Here is an 18,625-nt window from a genome sequence, read left to right on the forward strand (position 1 = left end):
ATGGCTAACACAATCTATGGCCTTTTATGTTTAAAGCCTCTCTTATGCTGATCCCTCTTCATTGTGTGTGCATGTGCGTGTGTTTCAATGGTCTAGTGGAGTACCTAATGTAATTTCATTCTAACCTTAGTAAAAGTGGGGGTGGGTGGCAGCTGGGGATCCCATCTCTCCCTCCCTCCCTACTTTCTTCTTTTCTTCTTTTCTACTATGTAAATCCTTTATGATATTGAAGTTTCATTGTGTTGCTAGGTGGTCTTGCATCAAGGAATACCAGTAAAGAACATAAATGAGATTAAGAGCGCACTTGTATCAGCCCTTACATCAAATGGGCAAATATTAGATGCACTGGAAGTATATGAAGAAATCAAGCAAGCTGGATGCCATCTGGAAGCCAAGGCCATTATATGCCTCATTGTAAGTTCTATTTAGATTTATGTTCATTTATCGTCGATGGTGTTTGCAAGATGGAGGGCTCGCGGATATCTGTTTGTCTGCTTTCTTTACAGGAGAACCTCCGGTCTGAAGGAGAATTGGATAAGCTGCTTCAGCTACTTGGCGAGTTGAATGATTTCAACAGTTGGTTTGATGGGTGCAGCAGAGTTGTCTTGTACTGTGCTCGATACAAGCTTCTAAGGTTCACTGATAGCATATTCATGCCTTATTGGAACTTTGCTTTTCATTTTTCTTATTTTCATTAGTCTTATTCTTTCTTTTCTTCAGTTCTGCTGTGGAATTGCTCAAACAGCTTAAGGAGAAAGATGAATTGGCTACATCTGTTGTTTTTGACCAGGTTTTGATCTAATTCAATTACTGTTCTTTGATGTAATACTTTCTACACAGGAACACACAATTGTAGAAATTTTCCGAGTATATGGAGTCTGTTATGAACTTGTTGATTGTAATCAACCTATGTAATGGACTATTAGATAGTGCTTGATTGCAAGCAACCTATGTAATAGTCTATTACATTGGACCTGTGGGAGTTTTGTACTGTTATTGCTGGTCCTCAGCCCAGATAAATGAGGAGGATTGCATCAAGCTGGCAGCCAGTGTCAAACTTATTCCATTACTTTCAACATGAATCCAAACAATATGATGACATGGAGTGTTATGATTTTTATCATCAGAAGTCATAAAGCAGCAACTACAATTAATTTATATCATATATTTTTTCCATTCTCAAAATAAAAGAGCAGCAACTGTAAAGAAACTTTTCTGTTATTATTAATATTATTAGGAAAATGATAATAAAAACTTCTGTTAGAATATGGAGGCTATTATGTGGCCCTTCTTTTGCCGACACCTCTTTTCTATTTTTGCAGATACCTCTTTTCTATTTTTGGCATTAGTAGGGTCCTGCTCTTCCTGCAGTTTGCCTAGCAACTGTCCCATCCATGACCCTAACTTTGCTTTCTTGCCCTTTGGGGCATGCATGCAATTGTTGGGCTGAGCCTCATACTGGGAGGGGCTGTTTTGGCATGTGAGTGGTGCCAATTTGAGCCTCTGCCTAGAAGATGAATGCTGATTTCTGGTGGGCAGTCGATTATGAAACTTTTGCCTATCTACCATTTAAAACCAACCTCACCATCCAAAGGGTGTCCAAAGATGGGCCACACAAACTGACTGATTGAATATCAGCCCAAGCTGTCGTCCAAATTGACTCTAGGGCCCACAACCTCAATTAGATTGCCACAATTAGGAATCAAATGGACCTTTCTGAGGGCTATGTACAAAGTGCATCCATAAAATGAATGCCAATTTTAGCCTCTGGCTAGAAGATGAATGCTGATTTCTGGTGGGCAGCCAATTATGAAACTTTTGGCTATCTACCATTTAAAACCAACCTCATCATCCAGAGGGTGTCCAGAGATGGATCGCACAAGCTGACTGATTGAGGATCAGCCCAAACTGCCATCCAAATTGACTGTGGGGCCCACAACCTCAATTGGATGGCCACAAGTAGGAATCAAATAGACCTTTTTGAGGGATATGTACAAAGTGTATCCATAAAAAAGGGTTTTATATAAGCATACAGCTCTCCTTCAGAGCCATACGATTCTATATGTAGAGTATTTGAATAGTATTGGGAATCTTTTACACTTCTAAAAAGAATGAATGTTTCCAGTCATTGGTTTCTTTCCTTCTCTTATTTCCAACTTTATTTGGGTTACTTTCGAGCTAAATTAGTGAAGATATATTTGTTGTATTAATAGGATTTAAGATTGAGATTAAAATTCATTTGAGGAATTGCATTGTAATTAGGCCTATAAATACGTTCAGGGTCCATACAGATGAACCACGATGACATTATGATTGAAGAAAAATCGTTTTTGGACTTCTATTTCTAGAAAGAGTAATTCTTGTTCAATTCTAGTGGGTTTATTCCTATAAGTCTCTTCGAATTTTGCAATCATATTCCACATCTTCTCTCTTACTTAGATTTTCTTTCTTTCTCTAATTGAATAAACTAGAAAGGATGCTGGAAATTCTATTTCGGTCCCTTGGGTTAGATACATCTTGTGGCATCAAAGATGAAGATTGAATGTTTACACCAGTAGTTGCATTCTTCCTAATCCCTCTTGCTACATCAGCACTGCTCTATTTTAGTGGGGATACTCCCCTTGTCCTCTTTTTTTTACTAGCAAAGCACCAGAAGCGTCCTATTGTAATACCGAAGGATAAAGAAATAGAGGGAGGAGGGGCTGTGTGTCATGCCCCGAAGTTCGGGTACCGATAGTGTGTATCTCAGCCTCGATTTCCGTGACGCAACACACATACTAAGTGTACTACATTTAATGGGATTACAGTTCATTCAGAGTAGATAAGTAAATCTTTGTGGTTCATTCTAGTTCCATTCTCATACATTCACATTCATTAAACACATTCATATTCCTCAAATTGAATCCAATAAATTCATAAATACCAATCAAACTGTCTAATGGCCCATAACTTGGGTCCTTGGTCCAATGTAGAACGCATAAACCCGGGAAAATTATTCAAATTTATGTCTAGAAACATCTTAATCAAATCCAACCCAACATCATCTTCTCAACTAAACAAGGTGTTGTAAACAGAATGTAAAACTAAGAATTTATCAAGTTCAAAACATAAATGAAATCAATCTATGGCAATCAATTCTTCCGTGAGATATGGCCACATCTCCTATGGATCTTTCACAGGCTCGGCCACCAGTTCCTGTTCGTGTGTCAATTGTTCATCCTCATTCATATCTGTATGGTTTTATAGATCAAGCGTTAGCTAGCCAGGCCCAGTGAGCGAACCCAACATGGTTCATCCAAATAAGGGAAATGTAGAACAATACAAGGATAATCAGAATGGAGCACCATTACATAAAATTAAATGGTTCAAGTGGGGGTAACCATCCACTTGCATGGATTGGAATTTGCCAAACGAAATTCTCCAATCTAGGAGACCTCCACCTGTTGGTAGGTAAGAGTCGTCTACCGTATAGTAGGCATATATCATCTACCGATTAGTAGGCACAGTCATCTACTGCATAGCAAGCATAATTCATCTGGTGGGCACAATCATCTACTGTATAGTAGGCATGTTATAATTCAATCAACAACAAAAAGTTAATCAATAGGAAATCAGTTCATCCATACTAGCGCAAAAAGAAACAGTTATACAGATTTAAATAGAAATAAGCATCAAGTATATTAAATCAGTCAACAACAACCATTACAATCAACATACCAACTGCATTAAACTTAATTGGAGAGGAAACACATTGGGATCACTCACCGGGATAAACACGTAATTGATTCTGGTTGCAAGGTTAATCCAATTGACGAGGCTAATTAAACCCTAAACAATTTATACATTCTCAATAAGTTCTTGATTGAAGAGTAATTTAATATTGTGGGTTCTACCTCTGATTGATTAGATCCCCAGAATGGGTCCACACAAAGGATTCACAATCTTTACAATTTAATTCTTTCCGATCCTACCCTTTACACAGGGTTAGCAATCCCAAATCCTAAGGTGGAACTCACTTGATCAAATCAAGTGGCTGACCACATCCAGCGCCATCTAATCAATCTAAATATGTATCTTTTACTTGAATCTTAAGTTATAATGGACCCATCATTTCATATTTCAACTTTGAATTCAAAAGATCTTATGTAAAATTTGGGGGGTTTTCCTTTAATTAGGGGTCAACGCCTGATTAACCACATTGGTCAAATCTAGACTGACCATAGACTCCCTCACGCTTGTTCTAGAGAGGGCCAATAGATCCATCAAATCTGAACCATCACAGGTCCACATTCTTCTCATAACGTGGTTGATAACAATTGTTCTTTGATCAATGCGGCCCATCAAATGGTCAGATTGATCAGATAATCTAGGTATTACTGTATGTCGATCCCAGAATTAAGATGGATGGTGCAGATCTGGTAACATACTTTAGAATAACCCAGTACAATTCTCTATACCAAGTAGCAACTGGCGCAGAAAATTATACCTTCCGAGTTATAATCCATACATTGATACTTGGATTGTCTGTTCAATCTGAATTGTTTAGCATAATTCCCAGCTAGAAATACCCTACATTACTCATAATTAAGAGGAAAAATCATTGGATCTCTATCGATTAATGCGGCCTATCAGATGATCGGATGGTCCTGATCCTTGAGATCTTACCATATGATCGGATGGTCCCGCTTCTAGATAGTTGGATAGCGGTCTTATCAAACCCATCATTTTGGGTTCTCTTGCTATTGCTGGCGATAGTCATTTTCTTAGTTTGGGCTAGGATGATTTCTAGCTTATTTCTAAGTTCTATGTCACTATTTTCCAGCTGTTTAACTTCTTCTGCTATCCTTTTTAGTTGTAGTTTGTCTCTGACTGATCTATCCCTTTATAGATCTTTGATGATTCGCTCAAGATTTTTCTTTTTATGCTAGTTGTATCTTGTCTGATGCTGAGGTCTATTTCTTCGAGTTTTTGGTCTTGTAAAGCTATGAAATTTTCTATAGCTGTTTTGATTTGATTGGCCTCACTCCGTTGTGTGCTTAATAGGTTTTTCAACATATTCTTTCCTTCATTAAGGCGAGCTAGTACTAGGGCTAGTTGCTGGTTGTAATTATCTATTTTACTGTTTATTTCTTCAAGGGACTTTCCGATTTCTTTGAAGATAAATTTATAGTCGTCTGGTTTGACTTATTTTCTTTGATTTCTTTGGCTATCTTTTTGCTGTTTAGGATTTTGGTGTAGATGAAGTCTATTCTTTCTTCTATCATGTTTGGTTCTAGAATTAAGTCATTGCTTCGGAAATCAATTTGTTCTATTATTATTCTTAGTTGTCTCATGGCTATATCAAGGTTAATCTAGTATTGGACAAAATCTCTATAAAAGACTTCTGGTCCTTTTTGTTGGGTTTTTATAGCTACAGCAAGGTAAGATTCATTATGGATGAGCCTACTTAGAGTGACTATTCCTGAACTAATAAAATTTACAGATGGTATAAGATTTTGTTGTATCACAATGTTGTTGTTGCTTTCCTTTTTCTGGATTATCTATTCTCTTTCTGAATGGGAGATAATTTTGTATATGATGTAAAAAGGAGTCTAGGCTGGCTTGTTGATACGATGTCACTAAGGGGTGTACACAAACCGAGTTGGCTTGGTTAGCTCGCTCGACTTGACTCGAAAAAGCTCGATTCGACTCAGTTCGAGCCGAGTCGAGCAGATTTTTTTGAGCTTCGAGGTTGCCCGAGCTCGACTTGACTCAAATCGAACCCCGACTCGAATTGAACTCCGATCGAACAAGTTCGGTGGCTCGGTTATTTTGATATTGATGTTGCTCAGCAAGTGTTTGATGAAATGACTCAACGAAGTGTCAGTTGGTGGCGAGGAAGGTATGGATATGAAACAAATATCCTTGTATTTGGATTTTTATGTTGCCTGCTGAGTGTTTGATGAAATACCTGTAAACCGATGTTGCTACCTTACATTCCATGAGAAATTGAAGGTGCACTCCATGTGTTTGAGAAAATGCCGCAGAGGCTCGATCTTGGCTTGAACTCGGCTTGAATTGGCCCAAGTTGCTGACCGAACCAAACCGAGCCGAGTTGTCTAGTCAGGCTCGAGGATCGAGCCGAGCCAAGTCAAGCTGTGCCAAGATCGACTCGGTTTGACTCGTGTACACCCCTAGATGTCACCTTTGGGAATTCGTGTTGGACTATTTCCATGATTAGATTCCTAATATTTTCTTGATTTCTTCTATATCTTTCTGCAAGTCTTCTAATTTCTTAGTGATGACTTGCCTATTCGGTTCGGAGTTACGGTTTACTAGCCTGTCAACTTCAACCTCTATCTCACAGAATCTGGTTGGTATTATTAACTTGGATCTGAATAGATTGGTTGAATCCTATTGGAATTTGCACGTCGATTCTTTTTACCTGCTCTTCTAGATCTAGAAGCTGCTTTGCTATCTTTGACTGTGCTGATAATATCCACTGGATATTATTGCTAAGAGTGTTTCCTAATGATGCTAAGAGGTAAGGATTTGCTTGGTTGGTTGGGATATGGTCTGTATGGTTAGTTGGTGTCTCTAGATACCAACACTCGTTATTTCTAATAGTTATAGGGGGTAGGATTTGATACTCCCTTTTAGAGCTGAATAGATATTTCTTTATTCTAAAAATGGGTCCAAACATAGAAGGCTTAAGGGTTTTGTCGAGATAGGCTAATAAGAAATATTATCCCTTTTAGGATAACGGTTTTGTAGATAGGATAGAACGAGTCTCTTCTTGCTACTGCTTCCAGATAGTTTTGATTGGGGTTTTTATCGTATACTCTACAGAATGTTATATAGTGGTAATACCCGATGATATTTCTTCTGTTTGTATCAGCTATATGTACTTCAAAACAAAGTTGATGATATTGTTCAAAGATTCGAAATTGCTCAGGATTTCTATGAATGAATAATAGTTTGAAGTTTGTTAAGTCATTCATAAGCTAAGAAGTAGTCTTCCTTCTAAGGGCCTGTTTGATTTTCCATGGTACATGTTGTTGAGGCATAAAAAATATTCCATCGTTCTCTTTGGAAATCTCATTACACGCCCATTGCATTAGTAGGGGAATTCCATTGTGCAGATCCTTCCCAGGGTTGTGCGCCCATAATAGTAGAAAAAGCCTTATGAAGCGTTGCTCCATGTTAGAAGAGGTTGTGTGCTCCACAATCTAGGATGGAAGGATGGGCGTCATCTGGAACAGAGGAGTGAATGGGGGTATTTTGGAATAAAGGAGTGGATGGGCGTCATCTGGAATAAAGGAGTGAATGGGGGCATTTTGGTAAAAAGGAGTGGATGGGTGTTGCCTTATATGGAGGAAGAAGTGGTTGAACACCACTATTTAAGGGAGAGGTTGGTGAACACGACTATGTAAGGAAGAAGGGTGGAAGTTGTACGAAGAAAGAAGTGGTGGTGATCACCACTATATAAGGAAGGGAAGTCTATAAATACCCCTCCCCATGCTTCATTTGAGAGGTTAAAAGACAAGAAGGAAGGAGGACGAAGGGAGGAAGACAAGAAGGGAGGAGGACAAGAAGTGAAGAGAAGAAAGGAAGTTCCTTTGCGCCATCTGCGCAAACCCCCTTTTTGGGGAAGTTCCTTTGCGCCATCTGCGCAAACCCCAGTCTTTTGCGCCATCCGCACAATACCACTTTGAAAGGAGCTTGCGCCGCTTCCTAAGGGACTTTGTCCTAAGGCTTGCCTCTTGCACCTCTTGATATGGAACATTGTTTGAAGATAAGGTTTGGGGCGCCACTTCTTGTGAGACATTGTCCTAAGACAAGCCTCTTTGCACGAGCCCGCGCAACCATTCCTGCAATGAACCCTTTGTGCGAGCCCACGCCACCACTTTTGCAAAGAAACCCTTTGCGCAAGCCGCGCAACCATTTCTGCAAAGAAGCCCCATGCGCCACTTTGTGTGGAGGCATGTCCAAGAGAAATCTCCATGCGCCACTTTGTGTGGAAACCTTGTCCTGAAGACAGGCTTTTCATGTCCTAATGGATGTCTTGGTGCACCACTTGGAGAGGAGTGTTGTCCTAATGCAAGGCTTTTCTTGTCTTGATGGAAGCCCCATGCACCACTTGGAGAGGAGTCTTGTCCTAATGCAAGGCTTTTCTTGTCTTGATGGAAGCTCCATGCGCCACTTGGAGAGGAGCTTTGTCCTAAAGATTGCCTTTTGCGCCATTTTGCATGGAAAGTTGTCCTGAAGCCTGCCTCATGCGCCACTCCTTGTGGAAGCGTGTCCTAACGCATGGCTTTTGTTCTAATATAAGCCTTGTGCACTCTACATTCCCTGTCTAGGCTTGTGCAGTTCCATCTTCAGACAGATGACCTCCACACCTGTTGGATGTCTATAAATACCTCTTTCCTACTTCCATTTGGAAAGGGCTGTAAGAGAGAGAAGCAAGAAAGAGAAAGTAATGGAAATGCGAAGCATAGAGAAAGAGTTCCGGGAGAAAGAAAGTCCGTCCATACGACTGGAAGGATGATCAGAACCTATCGCACGGCCATATCAAGGGTTTTAAGTCTGCACAACCCATCCGCCTTTGCGATGAACATCAAAAGCGTCGAAATATTGCCAAAATTGCCATTAGACTGTCTTCTCGTTCATTCATTGCGTTGATTGATTGTACTCTGTTTTCAGAATCAAGGGAATGCGAGGATGTAAATGAACTCATAATGAATAGATATCTTGTGATCATTGTTCTCTCATCGAATTCTTTGTTATCATTGAATAAATTTCCCCAAATCGAATGCATTTATTTCTTGTTGAAACACTTGTAAATCATGGTAAGTAATTATTACTTTTTCCCCTTGTTTGAAAATATGAGAGTGATTCCACCTCGAAAATTGAAACAAAAGTGTTGACTTAAATATGTGGACCCCATCGTAATGTATATGATATATCCACACTGTTCATCTATTTTATTAGAACATTTTGGAGCATGCACCGAAAAAAGAGGCAGATACAACACTCAAATGGCCCACACGAAAGGAAACAATGGCCTTAATTCGTCCACCATTGAAAGTTATTTTCTTCACTAGGCCCACATTAAGGTTTTTTCATCATCTAACCCGTTCATAGGGTCACACAAACATGGATAAGGGGAAAACACAAATATCAGCTTGATCCAAAACTTTTAAGGGCCCGAAGAAGTTTTTAATGGTAGGCGTTCGATTCCCGTTGTTTCCTGTGGTGTAGTCCACTTGAGCTTTGGATCTGCCTCATTTTTTTGCTCATGCCATAAATTCGACTGGCATAACAAATGAGCGTCATGGATAAGTAACATACATCACGATGGGTCCCACATTGATGTTGTAAATTTCTCGATTTAAGTGTTAAAAAAGTAAGTTGTCACATCTGCATTGGGAAAGATGTGGTAATTACCTAGGTAAATAATTATTACCCATTTACATGGTAATTACACTTGAGTCGAAAAATCAATTAGGCCCTAAAACAACCAGTACTTGATCGGCAAAGATCGTTGCACTGGATGCTGTAATTGTAAGGACATGCAAGTCCTCAGTAAGCTCAATTGCTTGCTTTAGATTAGACTAGCTTTTATCTTCCTTTATTAACAAGACAGACGAGAACAAAAGATTTTTTTTTTGAAGTAAATTTTTTTTTTTTTTTTTTAATTGCTCTAATTGCCTGTAGAACACTCGGGCTTTGATACCATTACTTGCTTAAGCTCCCTATAGCTAGTTAACTAAGAGAGTTGCCTCTATCCCTAAACCCTAAAACAAAATTTTTTAACAAACAAAATAGGACAAACAAGGAGAAAACAAAATGCAGAATAAGGCACAGGTAGAGAAGATGCAAAATGACATTTATCATAGAGCTTAGTAGAGTAGAGAGAGACAATATGAAAGATCAGTCTTCGGGTTCAAGCATGCAATCACATAATATCCTTGCTTTGATTAGGGTCCATTGCTGCTTCCGCACGTTCTCAGCATATTACTTCCTACTTTTCATAGCCTTCACATACATATGGTCTCATCTTCTCTGTCAGTTCTAAGAGTCCACCGCCATTAACAACCTTCCATGCCCTCGGCTTAGGCTTCTTGAGTAAGGCTCTTGGTAGATCACTATGGCCACATTTACGAGTTGTTCGTAGTGCTTTTGCGAGGCTTGCTTAGATTTGGATACAATTATGCATAAAAAATGCGGGAAACGCAAATATGGATATCATTTTATTACTCAAGCAAACTAGACATTACACAATTATAGAGCTATCCCCTTCGGACTGGAAGGTGATTAGCCGACCATACCTTTGGACTTCTTAGGCTAGATGGATTTCCTTGCTTCGCAATCCTCTGCCTTTACAAGACAAACGACTCTCCTAATATAGAGTCTGGACTCCAGTTTTATAAAACTATATTGAAATAAAAGATAAGATTGCAGGAGGCCATCGTGTCTTATCATGATGGAGTCGGTGAAGGCCTTTGTCGTTTTGCAATCTTTTACTATCAAAGTTGCTGCTGCTACTGTGCCTGTTAGGAGTCGAGGCTACTGTTGCTGCTGGATTGTCGCTGCTTTTGTCAAACTGGATCCAAGAATAGCAGAAGGAAGACTATGAATATATAAATTTTGGCACGTTCCAAACAAGAATCCAAGGACTCCATTCCCCAAAAATGGAGATAGAAATTCTATGCTGCCTAGTCGACGAAAGATGGGAAAACTTTGAGAAGAGCCTTTTCGGAGTAGCCCAGCTGCAACTAACAGAGAATGTAGGATACTTTAATGTCATTCCTGGATTCTCTATGCCAATCAAAGCAACATAAAAAATCAAGTTAGTAATATCGACAAAAGGAACTTTGACCAAAGCTATGGAAACATAAACATAGAATTTCATACCTATGTTCAGTTTAGCCAGACCGTCCAAAAGGGACTTCATAACATATTCGAAATAGGAAAACACAACGAGCAGATATTTGTTAGAACTAATAACTCTGAGTTCAACCATATGTATCAGATAAAAAACAACACAAAAATGATATTAAAAAAATCGTCCGACCTTTGGGAGTTGAAAACGGCAGTCCCAATGATTACTCAACAAAAGGAGTTAAACTTAGTGAGGATCCTAGAATTGGAGACGTCACTCTCCAGTTCAAGCCAACAAGACTAATTCTGAATCCTGACTAAGAACCATATTTAGAGAAGGACCTTCTAAATTTATAGACGCAACTCGAAGGGAGTCCTTCAACGTTGAGAGAGGAGAAACCAGTAATCCTCAACCTAGAGAATATGACGATATCAACTTGGAAAAAAATCAAAATCCAGAACTTAGGACAGCCCTAGCAGAGAAGAAGTCAGATATTTTAAGAGAAACTTAAGCCAAGCCAGGAGTCATCGATCAAATATGGTCTGAATCATTAGAAACTCAAAAACTCTAGACGAGTTAGAAGAAGCGTTGAATAGTCAACCAAACCCAAACTCCAGAAGCAAGAGATTCTTCGAGCCAGCAGTCAGGGTAGCAATGGCTGATACAACCAGATAAATTAATCAGGGCGTCGTTACCGAATGAGAGAATCCCCAGAGGAATCGAGTAAGTATCGAAACCCACACCAGTGTACGAGCACAAAAAAGATAAGCCGAAGTTCTTCGAAGAATTGCCAACATCTAGCCGAGAATTCCAAGGGACTAAAAAGATGGTTCAGATACCCATCAGTCCTTTAGGCATATATCTAAATATAAATAATGTTAGAAACATCAAAGAAGCTTTAGAATCATGGAAATCTAAAATGGAATTATGTTTCGCCCAAAACAACGAATGTAATACAGAATCTTGCCATGCTAATACCGAAAAATCTCCTCAAGGGGATGTGGCAAGGTTCCTAGCAACTATTAGAACGGATAAATCGCCCAACTCCTACTAGATGACAGAGATCGTTGGTACACCTACCATATAGACGAATATCTGATCCAAGTTTCCGAAACATATAATGGGACGCTTGAGAAGAGCAAGGAAGTGACTATCAAACTTCGTCTGGAAGCCACCCTACTTGAAGTAGGAATACTAAGTCTCTTAGACGAAGGAACCAAGCAGAGGCTCAAGGTGATCCTCCCTAACATCTTTCCGGCATCAGACGACAAAAGGACTCCCCTCCATCTCTTGGGAGGAAGTTCGCCACATCAGAAAGGAGAAGCAGCCAAAGAAGAAGACAAAAGTGAAATTGCGGCAAGGATTGCTATAATAGAAGTGGGAATAGGTCAAAGTGTCCTAGAGGGGGGTGAATAGGACTTTATAAAATTTTATGCCAATTTAAAATCCTATTAACCTAATCTTGATCTAATGTACAACAATCAAGATACACTCATTTTAACTCTAATGGCTTCCAAGCCAAATAGAGGATCCAATCTCAAGACTACTCAATATTTAAACAAGATCTAGTAATTAGTTTATGATGGATGACCTGTGAGAAGATGTGCGTGGGATGTGATTCTTATCAATTCTAGATATTCATGTTATCATGCATCATGTGTTCATTCAAAGTAAACATAATAAAAGAACATGCAAATATCAATCCCAAACACAGTCGTTTATAGTGGTTCAGCTATGTGCCTACTCCACTCTCGGCGGACGCACTCATTCCTTGAGTATACCGGATTTCACTAAAGGAGGTTTCAAATCAGGTTCACCTCTAACCTTTACAACCTACACAAGGTTGACTCTAGGACCTACACAAGGTTCCTAAAACATGCCTACGCAAGACAAAAGTTTATGCCCTACAAGAGCAAAGGTCCTACACAAAGTACCTAGGTTTTATGCCCTACACAAGAGCAAAAGATCCACACAAGGAATCTAGGTTTTATGCCCTACACAAGAGTAAAGGATCCAGACAAGGAAAAGGATCCACACAAGGAACCTAGGTTTTAGGCCACACAGGCCAAGGATTTACATAAGGAACCTGGTTTAGACCACACAGGTCAAGGATTCACACAAGAACCTTAGTTTAGGCCACACAGGCTAAGGACCTACACAAAGGACCTAAGTTTATGCCTACACAAGAGCAAAGGTTCTACACGAAGAACCTAAACGTACTCTCCCGTCGGAGGCCTCTTATGAGGGCTTATAAGGGGCGAGAAGCACCTGTGACCCAAACCTACACAAGGAATTATCAACAGGGTCTCTAGACTCTAATGACTTACAGATAAGTAGATAAACCCCGTTCAGCATGTCAATGAAGACGATCTCCCTTGATGACAGAGATTCTTCAGCTCCCTTGATGCGCAACACTGATGATGCTCCAATGTAAGGCTACGGGTTGGGTTAAGATTATGTTGGAATCTATTCTAATGAATATCATTCATTTAAGGGACGGAGTAATTCCAAGCTCTTAAGCATTCAAGGGATCCCAGCTCAATGATTTGCCATTAAGATGGTAGCTGGGTGATCCTTGAATGGGGAAGTTCATTCACCAATCCACTTTATTGAATATCAATGGTTGGGGTGGATTGAAGGATGAACTTCCATGAGTAAAAGGGCTTAGGGTAGGTGTTATGCAGTTGCTCTCAAAGCTCTCTTTCTTTTTCTCAATACAACAACCAAGAACAAGCTCACTTTATAAAGGCAAAAAGCTCCAACGGAAATAAAACTGTCAAAGTTTGACCGAGTTCGATGTCATCGAACGTATACTTTTGATGCCATCAGATATCAGTTCAATGATATGAACTCAACTAAAAAAACATTCCGAGAACTTTTTGATCGAAGATCGATGGAATTGAACCTGATTCGATGTCATCGATATTTAAACTTCGATGTCATCGAATAACAGTTTGATTCCTTGACGTTATACACATATGAGCTTGCTGGACTTTTTAAAGGTTGTCCACGATGTCATCGAATCCCAGTTCGATTCATCGATCTTTTCAGATAATATTCCTTGAAAGCTCACTGGACACTTCTTTGTCCTATTTCGATGTCATCGAGGCTCCCTCGATATCATCGAAGTTTGAATTTCGATGATATCGAGTATATCTCGATTCCTCGAACATTTCCAGTTGATTTTCCTTTGAAGTTTGCTGGACCAGTTTTGTTCAGATTCGTGTCATCGAACCTTGCTCGATGTCATCGATATTTTAATTTCGATGACATCGAAGCTCGTTCGATTCCTCGAGCAAAGTCAGAATATTTTCCAAGAAATTTGTTGGACAATGCTCTAAGTTTTTCTATATCATCGACTCGCCTTAATAACATCGATTACTGAAGTTCAATGTCATCGAGGTTATGTTCGATTCATCGACTTTTCGTGTCCAAATATTATGTGGTTGTTGGACACAAAATGTCTCAATTCGATGTCATCGTAGTCTGTTCAATGTCATCGAACATGAGTGTTTGATGTCATTGACATAAGTTCGATGTCATCGAACTAAGCAGAAAACTTAGAAAATTTTCCTGTTAAGATCAAGTTTTCAGACTTTTTATCCCTATGTTGTTGATGCAGGACATGAAAATTAAATATGATATGCGAGATTTCAGGCTTAAGATCACGTTAGTTTAGAAACAATTACACAAATTCCATATCCCACATGAAAGTCCAAACATTCAATTAATGGGAATCTATGCGGGTCCAGGCCTACACATGATAGGGTTGGATCAATAAAAATTATGAACCAAACGATACTCAAAGATAAAAAATAATCATCCACACATGCATAGTAATCAGTCCCTAATCCAAGGGATTCACCAATTTCAAATCAAGGAACCCTAGGGTAAGAAAAGGGGCATAAAATTGGAGATTTAAGTAATTTAGGGTTAGGTTTAGAGATTTTGGATGAAAGCGGAGTGAAAGAGAGGAGAGACGAATCAGAGAAGTACCGCACGCGTGGACAACAACAATGGCCAAGACGCACGTGCGTGTGATCTCGGCCGCACGTCTGTGGGGCCCACTATTCAGAAAAAGGCCACCTTGGCCCTGGTCGGCCAGGGATGGACTCCAAAACCCCCAAATCTCAGCTCGATCCGATGTACGATTTGTGTGTGGTGCTCCGTCGAAGTTTCAGCCCTCCTGTAGGGCCAGATTCTGAAATTCTGATGTGGGGAGAAGAATTGCTGCAATAGATGATTAATTCGAAGTGTAGATGATGGGGTGAGATAAGAAGAAGGGATGGTAGAAGATGGGTAGTAGAGATGGCGATGGATGAGGGCGAATCGGGATAGATGTGGCTTTGGACCACGGTAGTTAACCCTTCGATGAAGGGAGGGCTTCGCACCCAATTAGGCTTCACAACTCAGAGAGTAGGAAAATGCAGAATTTTTATTAATCTTCAATGAATGAAAAAAGCTATGAGGGGTGCTTATTTATAAAAAAACCTTTACCCCAAAACTCGCGCCATGTGCGCAACCTATTACTTGGCGATGAAGTAAACCAAAATAAAAACTAATAAAAGAAATCTAAAGCGTCCATAATGTTCTACATAACTTTAATAAGCAAAACCTAAAATATGAAATCAATCTGACTAGTGGGCCACGATCGTGAGATCCCATGATGGACTTTTCTTGACTAATAGGCCCACTCTTTTGAATCAAAACTTTGTCTTCTAGCTAGGAGGCTCTTCCTGGACATCATCATCGATCCAGATCGACGGTGGGGCACTCCTTCTGGCGTACGTGCGTAAGGGGGGGGGGTGGCGTGAGTGCGCGTGATGTCCCCATCAGTTGTTCAAAGTCTTTTAAGGTTTTAATTACCTGGGTGTTTTGGGACATGGGATGTGAGGCTTGTTTTACCTGTGACGAGCTCGGAACACATCCGGTTGAGGCGATAGCTTGATCGATCTTCATATGAGGCTCACCTGACTCACCGACTCAACCTTCACGCTGATTAACAAACCAGGGCACTTTCAAAAACATCTGACATGAGCAGCACCAAGTGCTAATAGGCAACAGTGAAGCACTACCAGACAGGAGAATCGTAGCAGAATCCTCCAGTCAGACAATCAACTTATCAACAACCTCGACCCCCATGAAAGCAGCAAGAATCCAACAGCAGCAGCAGTAGCCTCGACTCCTGACAGTTGCAGTAGCAGAGGCAGCAACTTTGATAGTAAAAGATTGCATAATGACAAAGTCCTTGACCGACTCCATCATAATAGGACATGACAGCCTCCTGCAATCTTATCTTTTATTTCAATATAGTTCTGTAAATTTGGAGTCTGAACTCTTTATAAGGAGAGTCCTTAGTCTTGTAAAGGCAGAGGATTGCGAAACAAGAGAAATCCATCTAACCTAAGAAGTCCAAATGTATGGTCGGCTAATCACCTTCCAGTCCGAAGGGGATGGCTCTGTAATCGTGTAATGTCCAGTTTGCTTGAGTAATATAATGATATCCATGTTTGCATTTCTCACATTTTTTTTAATGCATAATTGCATCCAAAGCTAATCAAGCCTCACAAAAGCACTATGAACAGCTCGTAAATGTGGACATAGTGATATGCCAAGAGTCTTGTTCAAAATCCTAAGTTGAGGGCATGAAAGACTGTTAATGGCAGTGGACTCTAAGAACTGACAGAGAAGATTAGACCATATGTCTGCGAAGGCTACCAAAAAGCAGGAAGTAATATGCTGAGAATGTGTGGAAGCAGCGGTGAACCCTAATAAAAGCAAGGATATTATGTGATTGCTTGCATGAACCCGAGGACTGATCTTTCATACCGTCTCTTTCTCTACTCTGCTAGGCTCTATGAGGAAAATTGATGGACCGCATGGATTGATTTATCCATGTTCAATTTATTATAGAATTTCGTGTGCCAAAGGCCGTAGACACTTTCGTAGAATATCTCCTCTCTTTACGACAATCTTGCTATGGGATTTCGCAGAGAAGCGTATCTCTTCATTAAAATCACCGTGTAGAGAAATGCATTGATCGTGCAGCCAATCTGGCCCGTTCATTGCATAAATCTAGTAAAAATACATAAAATTGACATAATAGAATTTATGAAGGACCTACCAAAAATGAGCTCTCTTTTCCTTTTTCTCCTTCTCTCCATGTTCCTCCTTTCTTTCATTTGTTTAATTTTAGGACTACTCCTCTCCCAAGTCTTCTCCCTTGAGAAAAAGAGTTTGTTGGGGAGAGGAGAGATACGAGGGAGAGATTAGACGGATGAGGAGAGATGAGAGGGATCTACGGATCTCTCTCTCTCTCTCTGAAATTTCAACTTAAAAAGTTTAAATTAATTTTTTTAATACATGTTTTTTTAAAGAAATCATGGGCGTTACACTGATTATTAGGTATCAGTTTTTCTTTGCTAATTTGAGATATTGTTTTGGATGGACATGATGCAGTTAAGGTAAGCTATGATCTTAGTTAAAAGTAGCCACTGAACATTCAAATTTCTGATCTAGATCTTTGGTGTTTACCACTGTCAATTTGTAACCATATACATTTGGAAAACCTCTCAATAATCATTAAGGAGCAATGCTCTTTCTATACTTTCACTAGAATGTGGAGTTAACTATTTTCCAAAGAGAATTAAAGAGAATTAACTTCACTAGCTTCCTATCTCTATTCTATGCTTATTTGGAAACAGTCATTTATATACTATTTATACTATTGTTTTTATTCTACTAGAAATTGTCTCTATCAGATACTTTCCTTTGTTGAATTAGATTGTGATTTTTTTCGTTGATATTTTCAAGTGGCAATATCTTCTCAATCCTTAGGTTTACCGATTGCACTTGTGGAACAGATATTTAGCCAAGCATTGGGGTCGGAGCCTACAGATTTAGAGACTGGATTAAGTTTACTCCAGTCTATGAAGGAAGATCTCGATCTTCGTCCTTCTCGTACAAGTCTTGATTTCCTACTTAGTGCTTGTGTAAGTGCAAAGGATCCATGTAGTGCTGAGCTGATCTGGGAAGAGTATAAAAAAGCTGGTCTTTCCTTCAATGTATTGACATTCTTGAGGTTTGTTAATATTTGCTTTGTTGTTTGTTTACATCATTATTTGTTTCTTGTTTTCTTGTTTGGATCTTTGGTTTCCTTTTATTGAATCCGCGCTACTTTCTTGTTTGTATCAATCTCTTGTTTCTTTTTTTCCTTGTTTGGTGAAACTAGAACCATGCGTCTATTGCTGGTTTTGATTCGTAATGTTTGTGCAGGAAGTACCAAGTTCTTTTGGCTTCAGGGAAGCATACATCTGCAGCCAAACTGCTGAAGAAAATACAGAAAGACGACCCACATGTTCGCTGCATCATCAATGCATGCAATGCAACTTACTGGAAAACCACATCCACAGGAGAGACGAAGAAGAACAGTCAGATACAGAGGTATTAAATAGCATTTTACTTGTGTAACTGTCCGACACCCGTAATTAAGGGACTTGGATTCAGAATTATTCAAATGTATTAGAAAATGGAGTTTTTAAGGTGGTTTTTCTTTTTTGCCTGTATTGTACCCTTATAGAAGTTTTTGGATTACATATGTTGGGTGATGCCAATCTTTCAAAAAATATAAGTAAAAGAATTTGTGGGGTTCCGTTAGTTCCACATACATAGGAGGACATTTGAAATACCCTTGTGGGAGAACCCAATGGTTAGATACCCGAGCCCAAAATTAGGCCGTTTTTCTTTTCAGGTGGGTAGCAT

At 39.5% G+C, this 18,625-nt stretch overlaps 1 protein-coding gene across 2 annotated transcripts in view; it reads left to right on the top strand.

The window, feature by feature from the left end:
* The window catches only part of LOC131221456 (pentatricopeptide repeat-containing protein At4g04790, mitochondrial-like), a 93,485-nt gene extending 75,064 nt beyond the window's left edge, over positions 1-18,421 (top strand). For both annotated transcript variants that reach the window (XM_058216710.1, XM_058216709.1), the window contains 5 exons: positions 250-414; positions 507-634; positions 721-790; positions 17,728-17,945; positions 18,140-18,421. In XM_058216710.1, the coding sequence (XP_058072693.1) occupies positions 250-414; positions 507-634; positions 721-790; positions 17,728-17,945; positions 18,140-18,314 (756 nt within the window). In that variant the 3' untranslated portion in view covers positions 18,315-18,421. The remainder of the gene's footprint in view (positions 1-249; positions 415-506; positions 635-720; positions 791-17,727; positions 17,946-18,139) is intronic.
* The last annotated feature ends 204 nt before the right edge of the window (positions 18,422-18,625 follow it).

The sequence above is a fragment of the Magnolia sinica genome, chromosome 12 (assembly GCF_029962835.1).
Source record: "Magnolia sinica isolate HGM2019 chromosome 12, MsV1, whole genome shotgun sequence".
NCBI lineage: Eukaryota > Viridiplantae > Streptophyta > Magnoliopsida > Magnoliales > Magnoliaceae > Magnolia > Magnolia sinica.